The sequence below is a fragment of the Lissotriton helveticus genome, chromosome 12 (genome assembly GCF_964261635.1).
Source record: "Lissotriton helveticus chromosome 12, aLisHel1.1, whole genome shotgun sequence".
NCBI lineage: Eukaryota > Metazoa > Chordata > Amphibia > Caudata > Salamandridae > Lissotriton > Lissotriton helveticus.
Window position 1 is genome coordinate 375,892,334 of NC_136073.1, and position 22,225 is coordinate 375,914,558.

The window sequence follows — 22,225 nt, forward strand, 5'->3', positions numbered from 1 at the left end:
TCCTGAACGAGTTACTCCAGTATAGATGGAAAGGTTTAGGTACCGATTTAATTAGTGTCATTCTAGAACAGCGCCACAAATACAGAACGTTTTTGAACCCGCATTTTGTTCATGTCTCACCTCCAGAAAGTAAACCGTTTTACATAGACAGACAGCATCCGTTACGAGAAGTACACCCAGTTAGGACACCAGATGGTGAAATGCAACGAGTATTTGTTTACACCCCAGTTACCAAGATGGAACTCTTAGAGATGAAGAAATTAATTCCCTGTCACGACAAAGATCCAGCAGGGTTCCACCGAGAATTAAAAGACATGCTCCGTATGGGAGAATACACGTATCCAGATATTATTAAAATGTTAAAAGTCCTGTTGCCCGCAGGGGTATACGAAAAACTCAAGGAAAAAGATTGGGAGGTGGGAGAGAAAAAGATCGATTGGACAGCTCTAGAAGCTGAAGATAAGATACGAGTACCAGGTACCGGTCTTGGAGATAAATGTAAAGAATTACCAGAATTATTGATACAAGTTTTGCCTAGATTATTAGCCACTAAAAAGGAAGACTGGGATGCAATCTCAGCCTGTAAACAGAAACAAGACGAAGATACTAGTGATTTTTATTCCAGATTTGAGAAATGTTTCATAATAAACAGTGGTTTGAAGACGAGTAGCGAGTCATACCCTCATCTTTTTGTTACTAAACTAGTCGAGAATTCAAATCCACAAGTTAAAAATAGAGTTTTGAAAGTCGAAAGTACATGGCAAGCTAGTACCCCGTCACAGATGTTACAGATGCTCCAGTATCACCAGAATAGAATCAGAGAAGAGCAAGAACACGAGAGAAGACGTATGAAAGACACGAAAATGAAAGTACTAGTTGCACAATCTGTTCCACAAGACAGTCAGAAGAGGGGTCCGAATCAAGCCAGTCATCCTGCAGCTCCCGTTAAAGGGACATGCAATTATTGTAAACAGCCAGGTCATTTCATAAACGAGTGTGCAGTTCTGAAACACAATATAGCCACTGGTAAAACTAAAGAAAGACCACGTCCGCCTAGACAAGAACAAGTTTCACAGACTTCTCAGCCACAGAATGCACAACAGACAGTTCCAGCACCGCAGCCTATTGCTGCAGCGCAGCATGTTACACAGCAAATGTACCAGTATGCACAGACAGAGTTTCCAGAGTATCAAGCGTATTCATGAAACAGCCTAGAGAGGGAGGGAGGCTTGCCTCTCATCGAGATTCCTGTAGATCAAGAAGGTCCCTATGTTCACAGTCAAGTATTAGGGAAAGACAGAAAGTTTCTGATTGATACAGGGGCAAGTAGGACTACCATTAGTCACGACGAGGTTCCAGGGGCTCCGCTCTCAGGCTCTAGAAATGTTTCCCTTGGATTTTCAGGAAAGCCTATTGTAAACGAGATATCAAAACCAGTTACTCTAGAAGTAGGTCCATTGTCCCGAACTACTGATCTGTTACTTACTAAGTCATGTCCAGAAAATTTGTTAGGCATTAAGACACTGAAAGAATTAGGTGCAGTTATTTGCTGCTCCCCAGAAGGAATACGTTTGTTTTTACGTGACTTCAAGGGTCACTATGTATTACGAGATTTTGATCCAAGATTGTCTAATGTCCCGCAGCATCTATGGGCACAAGGTCCAACTGATGTTGGTTTTATGCAAATCACACCCCATCGTGTGACTCTCAAGCAAGGTGTAGTGTTACCACGAATCAGACAGTATAGATTGCCACCTGAGGCTGTAGCAGCCTTATCCAAAATTATTGACGAGCTCATTGCTCAAGGAGTAATTGTAGAAACTGACTCCAATGTATGTAATTCTCCTATCATTCCAGTCATGAAACGTACTGATCCAAATGCACCCCCAGTATATCGATTAGTGATTGACCTTCGAGAACTCAATAAATGTATCATTCCCCAGTATCCAGTTGTTCCAGATATCTCATCTCTATTGACAGCCATTGATTCTGAGGCAATATTTTTCACAGTCATAGACCTCAAAAACGCATTTTTCAGTGTCCCCATTCATCCAGACAGCCAATACCTTTTCGGTTTTTGTTTAAATGGAAGGAGCTATAAATTCACACGAGCTCCTCAAGGTTTTACATAAAGTCCTAGCATCTACAGTCAAGCACTTAAGAGACAACTAGACAACATTCACATGCCAACTGACACTGCCCTGCTCCAGTATGTCGATGATCTACTGATCACAGCCCGTTCTGAACGTGCTTGCGAGCGAGCATCACTTACAGTCCTGTATTTCCTAGCCGAGATGGGGCACAAGGTGTCCCCTTCGAAGCTTCAATTCTGTGTCCAGCAAGTGATCTACTTAGGCCACTTACTGTCCAAGTGGGGTAGGCAGTTGACACCCGATCGTATCCAGTTAATAGCAAGTCTTCCTCAGCCCAAGACCCAGAAGGAGGTACGTGCTTTTATCGGCCTTACTTCTTATTGCAGACAATGGATTCCTCAGTATGCATTTCTAGCTAAACCACTGATACAGTTAACGACACAGGAGGCAGCCGTATCGACTGTCCTCCCTTGGACATCTGAACATACACTTAGTTTCAATGAGTTAAAGAAAGCTTTATGCCAAGCACCCGTTCTAGCTACACCAAACTACAGTAAGCCTTTTACACTTTTTGTCACAGAACGTGATGGTACAGCATTATCTGTTCTCACACAAGATCAAGCCGGACAGTACAAGCCCTGTGCTTATTTTTCGAGCACACTAGATCCAGTAGCCCAGGCTCTGCCTGCGTGCCTCAAGTCAGTTGCAGCCACAGCACTAGCTATCAGACAAAGTGATTCCATAGTATTAGGACACTCCCTGACAGTACAAGTTCCACACTCCGTGGAAGTTCTTTTAAACTGAACACAGACCCAGCACTTGACAATTGCACGTTTGACAGGTTATGAACTGACACTGTTCCAGCCACACATAGAAATCAGACGCTGCAACGTTTTAAATCCTGCTACACTGTTACCGTCAGTTACTTCAAATCCTGCCACACATGACTGTGTGGAAGTTGTTAACACTATGACTAAGCCAAGACAAGATCTGACAGATATTCCATTACCAGATCCCGACCTGACACTTTATGTGGATGGTTCATGTATGAGAACAAGTACAGGAGAACTAGTAGCCGCGTATGCAGTGACCACTGACACTAAAGTTATTGAAACACACCGTATTGACACCCTGTCTGCTCAAGCAGCAGAGCTAGTTGCTCTGACCCAAGCCTGCATACACGCCAAGAACCTGAAAGTTAATATTTACACAGATTCACGCTACGCATTCGGAGTTGTACACGACTTTGGAGTGCTCTGGCAAGAACGAGGTTTTATGACTTCTCATGGAACCAAGATTCAGCATGGTCTCCTCATTCAAGCTCTGTTAGATGCAATACATTTACCGACAGCTATCGCTATCATGAAGTGCAAGGCACATACGAAAGTCACTGACATTATTTCCCAAGGTAACGATCTAGCAGATCGAACAGCCAAGCTTACAGCACAGACACCAGACATACCAGTTAACAAGACACCGACATCCACTCTAGAACAGACTACTTGTATGACAGTTAAGGACCCCACTCAAGATGTCATAGATATCCAGTTACATGCTACTCCTGAAGAAATTAAGAAATGGTCCGAACAAGGAGGGGTCCAGACAGATCAGGGATGGTTGACGAAGGGTAGAGCCACATGGTTTCTCCCCGACTCAATGGTTCAAGTCATTATCAATACCGCACATAGTCCAGCACACTTAGGAGAAAAAGCTATGTTAGACAGTATCCAGAACCTTTGGTTTAACAAGCATTTACGAACTGCAGCCAAGCAGAAAGTCCGTACCTGTATGATATGTTGTCAATTCAATCCAGGTAAAAGTGTCCCGGTGGAACAAGGTGGATTCCAACCCCCTGACCACCCTTTTGAAGTCCTCCAGATGGATTATATTCAGATGGAGCGATGTCGAGGTTTCAAGTATGTCCTCGTAGTTGTATGCGCTTTGTCCAGGTGGACAGAAGCATATCCAGTCCCAGATTACACAGCCGCGACCACTGCCAAGCAGTTGGTTCGTGAATTCTTCCCCCGCTATGGACTCCCAAGGGTCGTATATTCTGATAACGGCCAGCCATTCTCATCTGAACTGATGAAGCACGTTTCCCTTTTACTAGGGTACCAGTGGAAGTTCCATTGTGTACGCCATCCAGAAGCAGCCGGTCTCGTAGAGAGACATAATCAAACCTTGAAAATCCGCATTGCCAAAATCTGTCAAGAAAAAGGTGTAGACTGGTTAGTTGCCCTGCCAGTCGCTCTGTTTTATATGCGCATGGTCGCACATTCCAGATCAGGTCTGTCCCCGTATGAGGTCGTATTCGGCCGCCCCCCAAATATGTGGGGTACACCTAGACCCCGAAGTATTACAGATGTTTCCAGTAATATGCTGACAGATTACCTAGCTTCCTTGATGTCTGCCCTCCACTCTTGTCGTTCACAGGTTGCCGCCGCATTTCCAGACAATACCGAGGTGAAACCGCATGAAATCGTTCCAGGAAGCTTGGTCCTCGTCCGCAATTTTGATCGTTCAAGTCCGCTGGAGCCTCGCTGGAAGGAACCGAAGCAAGTCCTTCTGACCACCCGTACGGCCGTGAAGTTGGAGGGCCGTAAGGGGTGGGTCCATCTGTCTCACGTCAAGAAATTTCATGGACTAAAACCTAAAACTTTTGCCAAGGATTGCATTTTACCTAAAGACTGCCAAAATACTATTCTCAAGGACTGTCCCGCAAAAGACATTGATACCAAGCCTCCCCTGTTAGAGGAAACTCCGCAGCAGGAGTATAAAAAGAAGTTACGGTCTAGTAAAATAAGTCAGCCAGTTTAATTGTCTAAGTCCTCCCCTAGGTGAAACGGTTAGACAGGTCTCTGACATGTATGAAATAGACCCCCATAGCGAGAGAGTTAGTCAAAACTCAATCCGATGTATCGTTTTTCTAAGTTTTATATTGTTTTTAAGCCTGATGGTTACCTGCACGAGTTATGCATTTCATTTATGTTTTCCAATTTCTCATGTAAATAAGTCTTCTAATGCTACAGTAGAGCACACGTTTAGTGATCTGCCTCCTCATGAACTATCTTATCGTCTTGCTATGCGCAACAATTCATTTATCCATATGTTGCATTATTCACACCAGACCAGCAATGCCACTAATTGTTGGGTGTGTGGTCGACTCCCCCCTTTCCAGACACCTAAGGGAGTTCTGCCACTGTTTCCTTATCCATTTTCACATAACGGTTCATGTGGAGCATGGTCCACGTTGACGTCATCCTCAACTGATATGTCCTTTCTGAACAGTACATGTTTTCCAGACAAGCAAGGTCTTCCCCACAGAACAGGGTTAGATCTAGAAAATGAAGTTTATAATTTGGGTAATTATTCTTCGAATTTCATGGTCCTGAATGTTCAGTCTGATCCTACTCCAGACTTACCTGCTATTTCAGTATTACCAGTCAAAGGCGAATTATGTGTCAGAAATAATGGTTCCGCACATGTAGGACATAGTGATTGTACTACTATTGTCAAGTATAGTGACAGTGGGAAATCTATTTTCAAAGCCTCACGTCATTCTTATTTTGTTTGTGGTCAGACCGCATATGTTCGTCTGCCCCTCGATTGGGATGGAACCTGTTACATTGCCTTCCTACTGCCACCAGTTTTCCTAGCCCCATCTGATTATCATAGAAACACACATCTAGTACACATTAGACATAGAAGGGAGATCGAGTCCCCGATTGTCGATCAAACTGAAACTGCTCTAGAACAGTATACAGATTTCAATAGAGGTTTCTTCTTCTTTATAGGACCTATCCAGAATAGTAAGTTAATCCGTAGATTAACCAGAACCCTTGAAGCAGTAGTGAATGAGACTGCCTCTGCTCTAGGTAACTTAACCGAAGAGCAATCTGCTATGAGATTTGTCGTGCTCCAAAATCGTCTCGTTCTTGACGTCATACTGGCCGATAGAGGAGGAGCATGTAGAGTCATCGGATCTAGTTGCTGCATTTTCATTCCTAATAACGCGCCGTCTGTTTATTCAGCTATAACCAGACTCCATAAAATTGCCCATCAGTTACACCAGAATCCAGGCACCTGGACATGGTCCGGTTGGTTCTGGAGTATAATTTCTGCCTGGGGATGGAAAGTATTGTCATTTCTAGGTATTGCAGTAGCGATCATATTCAGTTGCTGCCTCTGTATACAATGTGGCCCTGCGATTTGCGGCATTTGTGCTACCTCTTGTATTCCTAGTCCCAAGTCCCGTCCTAGATCTCGTTCCAAGAAAATTCGAGACGAGCAAATGATACTGTATGAAATGATTGACGGTATCATGAATATTGATGTTTCCTGATGGAATCGTAGTGACAAGGAGGGAATGTGGAAAAGTAAATTTTGCCATGTTCTGTGTCCCTACGTGTCCCCCATCCTATGTTGTATGTGCATGATTAATATGCATATGTATCCCCCATGATCGATTAAAGACGCAATTATAGTTGTGTCCATCTCTAGTATGCCAGTTTCCAGTTCTCGTGAAAGCTACGAGTATTGAGCCTATGTAAAGCTACGTTGCCACGTTTCTCAGTGTGCACGTTATTTCATTGAAAAGTCCCCGTTTCTAGGCCTCAAAAGGGCCCGGACTCAGATTCAGCTCCTGTCTTCTGAACCCTCGCTGAGGAGCGATACAGCCCCCACCTGTATCCCTGACCCTTCACTTACTTCCTGCCTCACAGTGCCCGGCTCGGCCTGGCTCTGCCTGCCAGTCTGCCAAGAGTATGTTATGATTCTAGTTATCAGTCCAGCCCTCCTTCTCTGCATTCCTAAGTTACTGAATCGCATCAATAGTTTCAGTCATCGTCTAGCCTTTACGTCTCCATGTAAGAGAAATACTGTATTTATGGTCATTTAATATTCCTCAACACACACTACATGTAGAATAATGCATGCACCAGTCTTAGAGTCTGTTAGCCTTTGCCCTGATAACTTTTGGATTCTATCAACATGTTCTCTAAACATCAGATACTAGATAGTGTTTAGGTACATGTCGCTCTGACTCTCCAGACTTCAGTCTCTGCTCCTAGCGCAGAAGTCATAGCCCCCAGCTTCTCCCTAGTCACACGTCATTGCCAGTTTGCGCGCACCACTAGGTTAGAGGTCCCGGCTCCTTAGGTAGCCCCCTCCATGTTTCCGCCCCATTTGTGACATATTCTGTTACGTCTACACCACATGTCTATGTTCACGCCTCTTGTTACACCTACTTTCTTCCTTATCTCTCGCGACTGTTACAGGCCCCACCCACTGTTACGCCTACTGTATTGAATACCATGTATTTTGTTTAAGTATATATGCTTGTGCACTGTTATTAAAAAAGTTATCCTTTTAGCGCGCTCATTCCAGCTCCTGCCCGACAGCTGTCGGGGCCCCCCTGTTGGCTAGCCATCCCAGATCTTGCCCGTGCAGGTTGTCCTGTTCCTGTCCTTTATGCTGTATTAAACCTGCAAACTCCTACTACCTCGAATCTTGACTCTTATTTATTGAGCTATCTGTTATTGTTATATCTAGTCAAAAATAGAGGTATTATTTATTTATTTACCACAGGAAGACTCACTGATTTCCTTTTTGCTGGCGTATGTAGGCTCAGCACACATATGCTAACCACCTTGATCACCCACCACCGACTTTCACAATGTTGGATGTCCAGTTCATAACAGCATTTAGGATGTTTACCGCAAATTATAAATTGCATTCATAAGCAGAAGTTGGAATTTTACCTCATGCGCATCGATTATGCAATCCTTTTCTCTCACCATGTCCTCATAAGCCAGCATTAGTGGAGATAAATATTTCATGTCCAGCTGGAGAAGGAACATAGTTTTAATTATTTCACGAAATAGAGATTGTCATTACAGAAAAAAATCAGCAGCAGGTTTAAAAACAGGGCATTATCTAACAGACGTTTGCACTGATGAAAATCTTCTAAAATTCAAGAAGTCATTCCAAAAATACTTCTACAATGTGCATCACATATAACATGCTAGTCTAAACATTTTTACTGTTTTCATCTTTCAAATAGCTGTTAACTCTACTTCATGACCTCCGATGACGCCTTCCGAAAAAAGCTAGGAAGTGATCTCTGAGCTGCACTAGCACAGTGTACAGTAAATAAACAGGTAAGAACATTTTAATAACACCGTAAACTTGGATGGCAGATATTATACACATATAGACTACATGCATTGCTGAATGTATGACACTACGGGTGCCGCTCATTCTTTGAATCTTGCCTGGCAGTGAGGATTGCTTCCACGACGCTTGTTCCCTGTTTCTCCCTGAGGCCGTGTCAGCTGGTGGGAGCGGTTTCCGCTATCGGCGGATAATCAACTCGCTCCCAGTGTGACAGCGCCCAGGTGGAGGACTTTGGCGCACAGACAGTGCAAGGAGCCTACAGGGGGACTGCGAGGCCCAGCATTCCCCAATCTTCACAGCTGGTGCCTCTTCCCCCGGCGGCCACGCCCTCCGCCTGAAACCTTGATTACCTTTCGCGACACCCACTTCGCGGGTGATGCTCATTCTTTGAATCTTGCCTGGCAGTGAGGATTGCTTCCACGACGCTTGTTCCCTGTTTCTCCCTGAGGCCGTGTCAGCTGGTGGGAGCGGTTTCCGCTATCGGCGGATAATCAACTCGCTCCCAGTGTGACAGCGCCCAGGTGGAGGACTTTGGCGCACAGACAGTGCAAGGAGCCTACCGGGGGACTGCGAGGCCCAGCATTCCCCAATCTTCACAGCTGGTGCCTCTTCCCCCGGCGGCCACGCCCTCCGCCTGAAACCTTGATTACCTTTCGCGACACCCACTTCGCGGGTGATGCTCATTCTTTGAATCTTGCCTGGCAGTGAGGATTGCTTCCACGACGCTTGTTCCCTGTTTCTCCCTGAGGCCGTGTCAGCTGGTGGGAGCGGTTTCCGCTATCGGCGGATAATCAACTCGCTCCCAGTGTGACAGCGCCCAGGTAGAGGACTTTGGCGCACAGACAGTGCAAGGAGCCTACCGGGGGACTGCGAGGCCCAGCATTCCCCAATCTTCACAGCTGGTGCCTCTTCCCCCGGCGGCCACGCCCTCCGCCTGAAACCTTGATTACCTTTCGCGACACCCACTTCGCGGGTGATGCTCATTCTTTGAATCTTGCCTGGCAGTGAGGATTGCTTCCACGACGCTTGTTCCCTGTTTCTCCCTGAGGCCGTGTCAGCTGGTGGGAGCGGTTTCCGCTATCGGCGGATAATCAACTCGCTCCCAGTGTGACAGCGCCCAGGTGGAGGACTTTGGCGCACAGACAGTGCAAGGAGCCTACCGGGGGACTGCGAGGCCCAGCATTCCCCAATCTTCACAGCTGGTGCCTCTTCCCCCGGCGGCCACGCCCTCCGCCTGAAACCTTGATTACCTTTCGCGACACCCACTTCGCGGGTGATGCTCATTCTTTGAATCTTGCCTGGCAGTGAGGATTGCTTCCACGACGCTTGTTCCCTGTTTCTCCCTGAGGCCGTGTCAGCTGGTGGGAGCGGTTTCCGCTATCGGCGGATAATCAACTCGCTCCCAGTGTGACAGCGCCCAGGTGGAGGACTTTGGCGCACAGACAGTGCAAGGAGCCTACCGGGGGACTGCGAGGCCCAGCATTCCCCAATCTTCACAGCTGGTGCCTCTTCCCCCGGCGGCCACGCCCTCCGCCTGAAACCTTGATTACCTTTCGCGACACCCACTTCGCGGGTGATGCTCATTCTTTGAATCTTGCCTGGCAGTGAGGATTGCTTCCACGACGCTTGTTCCCTGTTTCTCCCTGAGGCCGTGTCAGCTGGTGGGAGCGGTTTCCGCTATCGGCGGATAATCAACTCGCTCCCAGTGTGACAGCGCCCAGGTGGAGGACTTTGGCGCACAGACAGTGCAAGGAGCCTACCGGGGGACTGCGAGGCCCAGCATTCCCCAATCTTCACAGCTGGTGCCTCTTCCCCCGGCGGCCACGCCCTCCGCCTGAAACCTTGATTACCTTTCGCGACACCCGCTTCGCGGGTGTCGCTCATTCTTTGAATCTTGCCTGGCAGTGAGGATTGCTTCCACAACGCTTGTTCCCTGTTTCTCCCTGAGGCCGTGTCAGCTGGTGGGAGCGGTTTCCGCTATCGGCGGATAATCAACTCGCTCCCAGTGTGACAGCGCCCAGGTGGAGGACTTTGGCGCACAGACAGTGCAAGGAGCCTACCGGGGGACTGCGAGGCCCAGCATTCCCCAATCTTCACAGCTGGTGCCTCTTCCCCCGGCGGCCACGCCCTCCGCCTGAAACCTTGATTACCTTTCGCGACACCCGCTTCGCGGGTGCCGCTCATTCTTTGAATCTTGCCTGGCAGTGAGGATTGCTTCCACGACGCTTGTTCCCTGTTTCTCCCTGAGGCCGTGTCAGCTGGTGGGAGCGGTTTCCGCTATCGGCGGATAATCAACTCGCTCCCAGTGTGACAGCACCCAGGTGGAGGACTTTGGCGCACAGACAGTGCAAGGAGCCTACCGGGGGACTGCGAGGCCCAGCATTCCCCAATCTTCACAGCTGGTGCCTCTTCCCCCGGCGGCCACGCCCTCCGCCTGAAACCTTGATTACCTTTCGCGACACCCGCTTTGCGGGTGCCGCTCAGTCTTTGAATCTTGCCTGGCAGTGAGGATTGCTTCCACGACGCTTGTTCCCTGTTTCTCCCTGAGGCCGTGTCAGCTGGTGGGAGCGGTTTCCGCTATCGGCGGATAATCAACTCGCTCCCAGTGTGACAGCGCCCAGGTGGAGGACTTTGGCGCACAGACAGTGCAAGGAGCCTACCAGGGGACTGCGAGGCCCAGCATTCCCCAATCTTCACAGCTGGTGCCTCTTCCCCCGGCGGCCACGCCCTCCGCCTGAAGCCTTGATTACCTTTCGCGACACCCACTTCGCGGGTGATGCTCATTCTTTGAATCTTGCCTGGCAGTGAGGATTACTTCCACGACGCTTGTTCCCTGTTTCTCCCTGAGGCCGTGTCAGCTGGTGGGAGCGGTTTCCGCTATCGGCGGATAATCAACTCGCTCCCAGTGTGACAGCGCCCAGGTGGAGGACTTTGGCGCACAGACAGTGCAAGGAGCCTACCGGGGGACTGCGAGGCCCAGCATTCCCCAATCTTCACAGCTGGTGCCTCTTCCCCCGGCGGCCACGCCCTCCCCCTGAAACCTTGATTACCTTTCGCGACACCCGCTTCGCGGGTGCCGCTCATTCTTTGAATCTTGCCTGGCAGTGAGGATTGCTTCCACGACGCTTGTTCCCTGTTTCTCCCTGAGGCCGTGTCAGCTGGTGGGAGCGGTTTCCGCTATCGGCGGATAATCAACTCGCTCCCAGTGTGACAGCGCCCAGGTGGAGGACTTTGGCGCACAGACAGTGCAAGGAGCCTACCGGGGGACTGCGAGGCCCAGCATTCCCCAATCTTCACAGCTGGTGCCTCTTCCCCCGGCGGCCACGCCCTCCGCCTGTAACCTTGATTACCTTTCGCGACACCCGCTTCGCGGGTGCCGCTCATTCTTTGAATCTTGCCTGGCAGTGAGGATTGCTTCCACGACGCTTGTTCCCTGTTTCTCCCTGAGGCCGTGTCAGCTGGTGGGAGCGGATTCCGCTATCGACGGATAATCAACTCGCTCCCAGTGTGACAGCGCCCAGGTGGAGGACTTTGGCGCACAGACAGTGCAAGGAGCCTACCGGGGGACTGCGAGGCCCAGCATTCCCCAATCTTCACAGCTGGTGCCTCTTCCCCCGGCGGCCACGCCCCCTCACCCCACATACTTTATTGGCACAAGCTCCACCGCAACGCGGGACGCGCGCGGGACGGAGCTCGGGGCGCAGAGCGGGCCGTTTGAGGCCGTTCGAGAACGTGAGGAACCGGACCGGGCCACTATACTAAGCCCTGCTCATTCGGTTTAGACCTATATGTACTCTCTCGATCTATTGTTATAAAAAACTGTCTACCTATTGACCCTCCATAAAGTTCTTGTGCACCTTTTCTACCAAAAATGAATACGAGAGGTAGCAAAAAAAAGAAATTGAAAAAAGGTGGGGTTGGCGAGCAGCTGCTAGGGCCCATGGATGACTTTATAACTAAGGCAAACTCGTTCATAGATCAAAGCATTAGTTTGATCGAGGATAGAGTATCTATCGATCTTGCTAATGCAAGACGATCTTCCATGGGACTATTGGCTGTAGCAAGAACTCCAGAGAAGGGTGATAATTTAACGCAACTATCACAGGGTAAAAATAGGCTCAGTCTTCCAAATATGATAGATCTCTCAGCCTCCCAACTCTCCTTACTGACCTCAGATTCAGACTTAGAAAAAACACCTGAAATCTTACCTGACCATACACCAGAGGAAGTAAGACAAGCAAGAGGAAGAAGGGAGGGGGCAATTAAGAAAAGAAATGAAAGGGAAAAGGGGGAAAAGATAATAATCAAGGACACTGTTGAATTACCTGTAAGCTCAAACGCGATAGGGCCAACTTTGCAAACAGTTGACGGTACCGACCGTCACGTGTTGATACATCATTCCCTACTCAATATACCAGACATTACCACCTCAGGCTCACCTGCTTTTTCATCCCTCAGTAAAGAATGTGACACTTCAGAGTTGGTAAACAGAATAGCTGCCTTACTAAACTCGCTCTTTCTTCCTCTACAAAGTAGATTATTAAATATTGAGAAACATCTATCTAAGCTTACAAATCCCCTAATATTAACACCGACTCAAGGGCCTCAAAAAATGGGTACAAATAAATTGCCAGCACCTACTCCTCAAAACAAGACTACAACTTTAGTGTGCCCATCATCTAAACAACAAACAGTATCAAAAGCCCCTACAGTGGAGAAACCTCCTCTGAAAGATAAAACGTCCATACCACAGACAATAATGGCCTCAAAAACACCAGCTTTAAAAACATCAGCTCAACAAACTCTAGCTCCAAAAACAGCAGTCCCAAAAACACCTTCTCTAAAAACATCAAACCCACCAGTAAATAAGGGAGGAACCAGAGGAATGCATGAGGGTAGATTCCCCGTGAATATGCCACCTGAGGCATCCCCATTTGTAGTGGTGATGACAGGCGTACCAGAATTGGAGGTACAGGGTGTAGAACCTAATTGGTCTTTAAAAAATAAGGCGCAATATTGGTTAAATATAAACCGCCCGATTCCCCCCAATTGGTCAAGTAGGATACTAACAGTATGTAGGACACCATGGGTAGGCCAGGGAAAAAAAATCATACAGGGAGACTGCATTGTGATCACTTTCGAGGATCCCAAAGTAGTTGAATATATTTGCTCATGGGAACATCATAGCACAAGCAGTGGGATAGATACAAAGCGTCTATCCTTTTTTTATCCCAAAAGACATCATAATAACTACCTCCAGGAATTTGATAGCTCTTGGCGTAAAGCAGTTCTCCAGCCTTGGGAATTTGACATCCCCAGACCTGAAATAGCCCTGCGCTATAATGATCACGATAGCTTCTGGGGGGCTGCGGAACCCAATTACAAAAACCACGAGGGCCCTTGGCAGATTGTGGGCCCACGGAACAGAGGTAGAGAATGGGAACAGTGGGGTGGGCCTCCACAGCGACCATATAGACCCACCTACAGGGAAACACCACATTGGGATAATTGGTCAGGTATACCGACCATGAATCGTTTTAGTGGCCTGGAAATGGTCGACTGACCATTAGTAGAAAATCCAAACACTGAGCAAATTATCCTACCCCCAGATCCCACAGAGATGATGATTTTAGGGCCAGAGAATAAAATACATCATCTGTCGGTCATTTTTTTTGAACATTGCAGGCCTCCGCCCTAAAATAGAGGATGGCTCTGCTGCTCACTTCCTAGAGGAAAGAAAAATTATCTGTCTGCAAGAGACATGGGCCATGAAGGAGTTACATCTTTTGGGCTACATAACTTATTTCTCTCCAGCCCTTCCAAGTAACGCGGGTAGGCCCAAGGGAGGCTTGGTTACTTATATAGCAAATACCATAAAAAATCTTAAGGTATTAAAGACAGAATTTGCTCCAAACTACCAATTAATTTGTCTTTCAGCAGGAAAAAAAATAACTATTATACTGATAAATTTTTATAATAATTTAGAGGATGACCATTTTTGCTCCACCCTTTTAATAATTCAGGAAAAAATCGCTTACCTTAGTCAATTGTATGGGAAAAAAGGGACTGTTCATTTACTATGGGGAGGAGATTTCAACCTACACCCCTGCCCACGTTCGGGCATGCGGAGTTGTGGGATAGTGGACGAGCATGACAATCCTCTTATGCACTTTTCCCATGCAAGAACGGGGTCAGCTATGAACAACCTCCTTCTAGATTTAGAATTGACAATAGCAAACAAAACCGACTCTACTAAGAATCTTCCAGACCCAACGTATCTAGGAAGGAGCCATGAGACCACCGTCGATTACATTCTCTTGACGGATGGATTAAGACATCTAACCAGGGATTTTATACTTATGAATAATATCCTAAGTGACCATAGCACCCTTAGATTAGATATTAATTTGAATGATCTAGAAACTCAAACATCAACTATAGCAAACACCCTATCACAAAATAAGATAGAACTCGGAAAGAAGAACGGGTATACCCTGAAATGGGAAAAGATCGATCCCACACAATTAACCGAGAAACTGATAAAGTTAACATACCGTAATATAATAAAATGCCTAGATCTATCAGTAGAGGATGGGGTGGTTCTTGAAAATTTCAAGATAATCCTAGAAAAAACAAAAGGATTGCTGACTAGAAAATCAAATTTAACTAAGCCAACTCCAACAGGATGGTTCAACCATGACTGTACTGTGGCGTTAACCAATCTAACAAGCATTTACAATGCAACGGTTTTGCCTTTGTAAAAGTTAGAGCTATTGGCATTGTAAATGACAACATTTTTATTTATGTGTTCGTTTTGAAAACAGATAAATAAATGGCATTGTCATTTACAATGGCAATAGCCTAATCTCTCGCAAATGCCACCCACACACCCACAGAGAGCCCCCCACACAGAGCCCCTCCACACAGAGCCTCCCCACACACACACAGGGCCCCCCCCCACACACACCCACACAGGGCCCCCCACACCCACACAGGGCCCCCCCACACACACCCACACAGAGCCCCCCCATACACACCCACACAGAGCCCCCCCACACAGCCACACAGAGCCCCCCCCACACAGAGCACCCCCTCACACTGCGAGCCCCCATCCACACACTGCGAGCCCCTAGAGAGTACAATACATAGGACCTGTGTAATGAGTAAACAACACCAACTCCCCCCCCCCCCCTTCCAGAAAGATGCCACGGAGGTGTTAACTGTTAGCAAATACCCCGATCGAACCAGGGACCGTGGCTCTAAAAGAAAACGCTTTCCTTGGCTGATTTCTGCGGCCATCAGAGAGCTCAGGCTGGGCTAATGCAGGTGCGACCTGGAGGAGAAACCCATTAAAGTCCATTAGTAGGAGCAAGAGCTGCTCCCAGGAGAGGCTGCAATGTCTGTGGGAGGAGGCGGGGTCTGAACACTGGTGGTGGACGGGGAGAAAGGAGTGGATAGACAGTTTTTATATAGCGCATTGTCTGACATTTACACTGCCTCGTGGAGCTGTTCTTTCTTAGCCAGGCTGGGGACAGGTTGCCCCAGTTTAAGGTGCTGCTATGGGAAGGGGAGGGGGGGGGTGGAGGTCTGCGTCCGCACTTTTTTTCTCTTATTATTGTGTTGTAGAAGCCTGGAGTCCTCTTTGACCTCAGGTGTCCTTCCACCCGTTGTCATTGACTTGCTAAACACCCACAACTAAAAACGCAGCGGCAAAAGAGAGAGAGCATCTATTCTAAGCTTGTGAGGACATCTCAGAAAACAATTAGCAGCAATGGACTAGTAAAAAGGTGTGCGTAGTGAAAGCCGAATGATAACCAAGGAACTTTAGATTCACAATCATACATAATAAGCTAGGGCAAATCTGGAGACCAAACATGCTCCACCGCCTGAGGTCAACGACCCCACCAATAATGCAAATGACTGACAAAGGAGGGCACCGAGTAGGCAGGGGAGTTGATGGAGCACAAAGGCATGCCAGAGTCCGAGCTGTCAAAGACCTGGGAGGCCGGCGGAGACAGGAATGCGTGCAGAGAGGTAACGCTGGAAGCATAATGGGGTGGCAGGAATGGGCAGACTGGCTAAGAAGTGGGCCAGCAGGGAGGCAGCAGCACTGAGCAGGCATGGGTAAGGCTGGAGACCGCGGAGAGTCGGGTAGATGTGGCGAGCCGGCAGCAGCCACAGGGGAGGGGTGGGTCTGTGTGCAGTGCCCTGGTGGGTCTGTGTGCAGTGACGTGGACTCTGCTCGGGTGGCTCTGCAGTGTCCCTAGCCGGCACACCGTCATCTTTGGGTGTAACATTCAGGGTCATCCAGGGGTGAGGGCTCTCCTGTCAGAGGGGCAGATGTCCAGCTGTGCAAGGGGGGGCTCTCCTGTCAGAGGGGCAGATGTCCAGCTGTGCAAGGGGGGCTCTCGCTGTCAGAGGGACAGATGTCCAGCTGTGCAGGGGGGGCTCTCGCTGTCAGAGGGGCAGATATCCAGCTGTGCAGGGGGGGCTCTCGCTGTCAGAGGGGCAGATGTCTAGCTGTGCAGGGGAGGGGGGGGGTCGGTTTCAGAAAAACAATACAAGGATGAGCAGGGGGTGTCCCCTGACGGCATGGACCTCCAACACCAAGGCTGAGCTACCACCCTCTGCACTTACACTCTCTCCCTGCAAAGAGGGGGGGGGGGGCTCGTCGTGTGGCACAGAGCGCAACATAAAGAGATGCCATTTTACACACCCTGCATTTACACCCTCTCCCTGCAAGGTGAGGCAGGTGTCATCATACGGAGGGGGGGGGGGGCATCCCGGTGCACAGAGGGCAACATGAAGAGGTGCCATTTTACACACCCTGCATTTTCACCCTCTCCCTCCAAGGGGGGGGGCTGTTTTGGGGTACAGGAGCAACATGAAGAGATGTAGTTTTACACACTCTAATATAGAGGCAGACTCCCATATTAGAGAAGGGAGAGGTGTGTGTGTGGGGGGGGGGGGATGAGGGTGCAATGCCATTTTACACCCCTGACTTTCATAACCACCTACTTCTCCTCAAAATGTTTCCCAGACTTAATGACCAACCCGGGCCAAAAGCACATCCATCAATGGAAACTTTTGGGGCACCTCAGAGGCCCCGTGTGACTTCCGTTTTTTAAAAAAAACAATGACAATCAGCCCGCAGCCAATCAGTGGCTATCTATCCGGACACACGCCGGCTAGATTAGCACGCGGGCTAATGACGCTGCTTAAAGGCACAATGGTCATCTGTTTAGAAACAGGGGTGATACAAGCTCTCCTGCCCCAGTCATCTGCACGTGCGCGCGCACACATCCAGAAATGCACGCGCACGGAAGCCACAAACAGAAGCACACAGATCCTCACACACAGACAAGCACACATAGAAACGCACACATTCGGAATCAAGCACACCTAATAACACAAATTGTATTCATGTGGCGCTTACAAACCGTTGAGGATGCGTTGAAACACACACACACACACGGAATCGGGCACACTAAAACATACACATAGAATCACTCACGGAAACACACACCCACATAATCACAATCACGCACATACACAGATGCACACATACAGAGAATCACACACAGAAGTACCTATACACACTCACAGAAACACAGGCACACATAGAAGTACACACACCTACGCGCACACAGACAAAAACACACATTGTAAATTGTAATACACAAGCTTGTACACACAGAGACACACACACGAAACCACAAACACTGAAACACAAAAACTGCACCCACAAAAAAAAGCAAAATCACGATTACGCACATACAGATAATCACACAGACAGAAACACACACAGAAGCACACATACAGAGAAAGTATCACACACACAGGCGTATATATGCTCAGACAAGCACGCATAAAAACACAAGCACAGAAAGAAGCACACGCGCAAACACAAAACAAAGACAAAAAAAACACACTCTGTACCACACTTGCTCGCACACACAGAAAACGCACAGGTAAAAATGTACCACTCCACAAGGTGTGTGCGACTTTATGTTTTAAAGAGTATTTACTTACATATTGCGTGCAAGTACATTCTGTGCAGCTGGCAGGAGTGCACGGAAGGATGGGTAAAGCTCTGCGAAGCAGCCGTGAGTGCGTTGTATTTTACGCATCCCTTTTATCGAGGACGTAAATGTGCTGCTGATTTACAAACATCACCACCTAAAAAAAAATCTCATCTCCTTACAAATACTAATGTCGGAGCACGCAAAACTACAAATGTTTTTAAAACCCTACCCCAAACTCAGATCCTTCTCGAGTGCTGTGGCCACGAGTTTTTGCAGAATTTCAGAAAATAAATGCTCAAATAAAAAAACACCTTTATACATTTTTATTTTACCGTATGCCACATTATCGATTGTGTGTTTGTTCGGAGACATCTACGTTTCCTTTGCCCCTGCCGTGCTTCGATTATTTGAAATATCGGCGGCGAGCTTTTTATTGCCTCCATCGGGGAATTGTCCGAGCGCTGCCTTCCAACGCATATTATTAATGCTGTCAATACTGTCAAACCTGTCCATTGGTGGGACAGTGCCGATATTTCGCAAAACCACTGCAGTTCATTTGAGGGACAGTACCAGCTGCTGACAGTAAACCTGCTGTGCAGTAGCCGGTCCTAGCGACGCTCTGCCTCATGCTCGTACATTAAGTGGACTCTTTTTAACGCTTTACTACACAATAGCAGCTCTTCCAGGCGCCGGATCGCTGAATGGCTGTTACCAGTACCACCCCTTCTGAACAGAGTTACTACACGTAATAGGACAGTAGCACCACACTCCAACATGCATTGGGCAGTTCCAGCCCTTCCCAGCGGAGCCGCCGTGCAGTACTGGGGCAGCACAGCTGGTCCATCCCAGGGCAGTGGCGACGGCAGTGTGCAGCGGCACAGGGGCAGTGCCTGCGAGCTAAGCGCGTGCACGGCTGGCACGGCTAGTCTGGGACGCCCCGGGCTATCTCTCGCGGTCCTGCCCGCCGTGGCTTGGCGGAGGCGTCCAGCGATTCATTTCCAACCCTGACGAATTATTGCAGCATTTCTTCTCGCCCTCTGCCCGAAGGGGGAGGGGCGGCAGTACGGAAGGCAGTCCTGTGACAACGCCCATCAATGGGTGCACATGAAAGACAGAGCGTCTTTGGGTGTGATGGTTAACTTGTAGCGGGGCGGATGTCTAGGAATGCAGCTTGAAGTCCTCCGCAGTGTGGTCGGGGTATGATGGGTGGGGGAGGGGGTGAACCGAGGGTCTGGGGATGGCAGCCTGGCCGTGGCGTTGGAGAGGGGGGGGGGGGTGCGGTTGGGTGAAGGTCTGAGGATTCCAGCCTGACCGTGACACGGGAGGGGAGGGGGGGGGGGGTTGGTGACGGTCTGAGGTAGCCAGTCTGACCATGGCCCAGCAGGTACGGTGGGGATGCGGTGAAGGTAGAGCCACAGGCCTACCATGGCATAGTGGTTGCGTGTCGATGGAACCCGGCCTAGCCGCGGTGGAGAGGTGACGGGACGCGGATGAGGCTGTGCCAACCTGACCTTGACGTGGGGGGTGACAGGTAAAGGGGATTGCACCGTGCACGGCAGGCAGGGCGCGGAGGGGGGTGGGGCCAGGGCGTCAAGTGAGGATCGGGTGAGCCTGCCTGACCGCCTCAGAGCAGGGAGACGGGCTGAGGCACACCACCACACTGTGCGTCCGCTGCCGGTCTGGGGAGGCTGACCTGAGTACGGGAGAGCAGGGAGGGGGGGGGCATAGCGTGGGGGTCTGGCCGTAGTAAAGGAGGCGAGATGTTTTGAGGGAGTATTTGAGGAAGTGAGGCTGGGGTACATCATAACACGGGAGAAGAGAACGTGCAGTCGGTTAGAGCCATATCACATAGTATGGGCGGGGCGGTGTCCTGGGGGGTCTCTGAGGAGGTTTGCCAGGCCATGACAATGTATATTTTCTTAATGATTTCACGGAACGATCGATTGATCTGTTTATCTGTTCGGTCCAGTCTGTGGTAGAGTTGGGGTGTGGCGCGTGGGCTCGTTGCACTTTCAGCCCCCCCCCCCTTCCTTCCCCCTCTTACCCCAGCAGACAGAGCGCACGCGGTGTTGTAAGGTGGATGATTTGTTTACCTCAGGGCGGATTCCTTGACATTCCCAGCGCTCCCATCTCTTATCTGTTTCTAAACAGTTGGTTTAACAGACCTGGAACCGAAAGCATTGATTTATAGCTAGATTTTGAGCTCTGACTGTCATGGGGGTTTATAGGAAGTGGGGAGGGCGGAGCTGAGACTTGTAAGATGTGTGCAGCGTCCTCATCACTGCGCCAGTGACTCAGTCTTTACAACAAAGCCTGCATGAAGCAGAAAACATGCTTTCTGGAAACTCCACATCTTATGCGAAAGCCATTAAAGCGAACAGTGCCGCTTGTAGATTGTCCGTGGGGGAAGGCGGGTGCCCTCAATCCCGGACCAGATTCGGGGGCGTTCCCGGCTTTCGGCTGACGTCGCGTGACGTCGGCAAAAGCCAAAGAATCGCGGGAACGCCCCCGAATCTGGTCCGGCATTGACGGACAGGCCCCTCGTCCAATGGCTAGGCTCCATTTATGGAGCCAGCCAATAAATGACGAGGGCCGACCCAAAGCCACACTACAGATCTCATCAGGATTTGGCCTGCGCGAAAAAGATGCGCAGAGCGCATCTTTTCGCCAGGCAAAACCTAAAAATGGCCCTTAAACAACCACATAGAGTCCAGCAACAGATACAGCACCTTAGGCTCCAATATAATAAGGCCAGGAAGATAAGAAAACAAGAGCTAAAACAAGCACTATGGGATGAACTTCACAAGAGTGCAGTTACGAAAAACAGCGAGTCCTTTTGGCAGATAGTTAAGACCCCCTTTCTATCAGATTCTAATAGCCCTAAGATAGAAGTGGCTATTGAAGAGGAAATTTGGGTAAATCATTTCTCAAAAATATTTAAACTAACATCCCCGACTGAAGGGCTAGATCATTCTCTTCCTCCGGTTGAATTTCCAATTCCCTTGCAATTCGACATACTCGACGTAATCCAGGCGTTAAAATCAAGTAAAGGCGGCAAAGCCCCTGGCCCTGATGGGGTCCCAGTAGACCTTTATAAACACCTTCCGGACCTCTGGGCCCCTATACTTACAAGAGTATGCACTGCAGCAGCAAAACTAGGATTGATGGAGTCCTGGTCTAATTCCATCATGGTCCCAATCTTTAAAAAGGGGGACCACCAGGACGTGACATGTTATCGCCCAATTTCATTGTTGGATTCTCTGGGCAAAGTAGTCGGCAGAGTAGTACTCGAGCAGCTACAGCAATGGGCCCATGACACCAATATTTTATCCGATCTACAATTCGGATTTAGGGAAGGTTTTGGAACTGTAGAGCAGGCCCTTAATCTAAGTATGATCGTATCTAAATATATTTATGCAAAGCAGGGGACAATGTACATGGTATATGTTGACTTGTCCGCTGCGTTTGATTGCGTATCTCATGCAAAGTTATGGACCCTCTTGAGAAACATGGGGGTGGATTCCACCCTCCTGGATTTCTTGAGAGAATTATACGCAGAGGCTTCTGCAACAGTGCGCTATGGCACAAAAGGGGAACTTACTGCGCCTTTCAGAGTGGAGCGGGGAGTCAGGCAGGGGTGTGTCCTGGCCCCCTTTCTCTTCTCTTTGTATACAAACGGATTGGAGGAGGTGATGCCGAGAGGGGGACAGGACCTCCCCAGATTAAACCAACGCTTGATCCACGCTCTACTCTATGCGGATGACGCGGTCATCCTGGCACGCACACCAATTGAACTTCAGAAGTCCTTGACCAAGTATGCTGATTTTATGAGTGCCTTAGACTTGCATGTAAATGTCAAAAAAACATTTGTTATGGTGGCTGGTGAAGGACGAAAACGAACCAAGAATATTTACCTAAATGAACAAAAACTTG

At 48.8% G+C, this 22,225-nt stretch overlaps 1 protein-coding gene across 2 annotated transcripts in view; it reads right to left on the reverse strand.

Moving 5' to 3' along the window:
- The window catches only part of CEP89 (centrosomal protein 89), a 1,224,823-nt gene that overhangs the window by 540,091 nt on the left and 662,507 nt on the right, over positions 1-22,225 (reverse strand). For both annotated transcript variants that reach the window (XM_078670561.1, XM_078670562.1), the window contains exon 11: positions 7,853-7,936. In XM_078670561.1, coding sequence (XP_078526687.1) covers positions 7,853-7,936 — 84 coding nt within the window. The remainder of the gene's footprint in view (positions 1-7,852; positions 7,937-22,225) is intronic.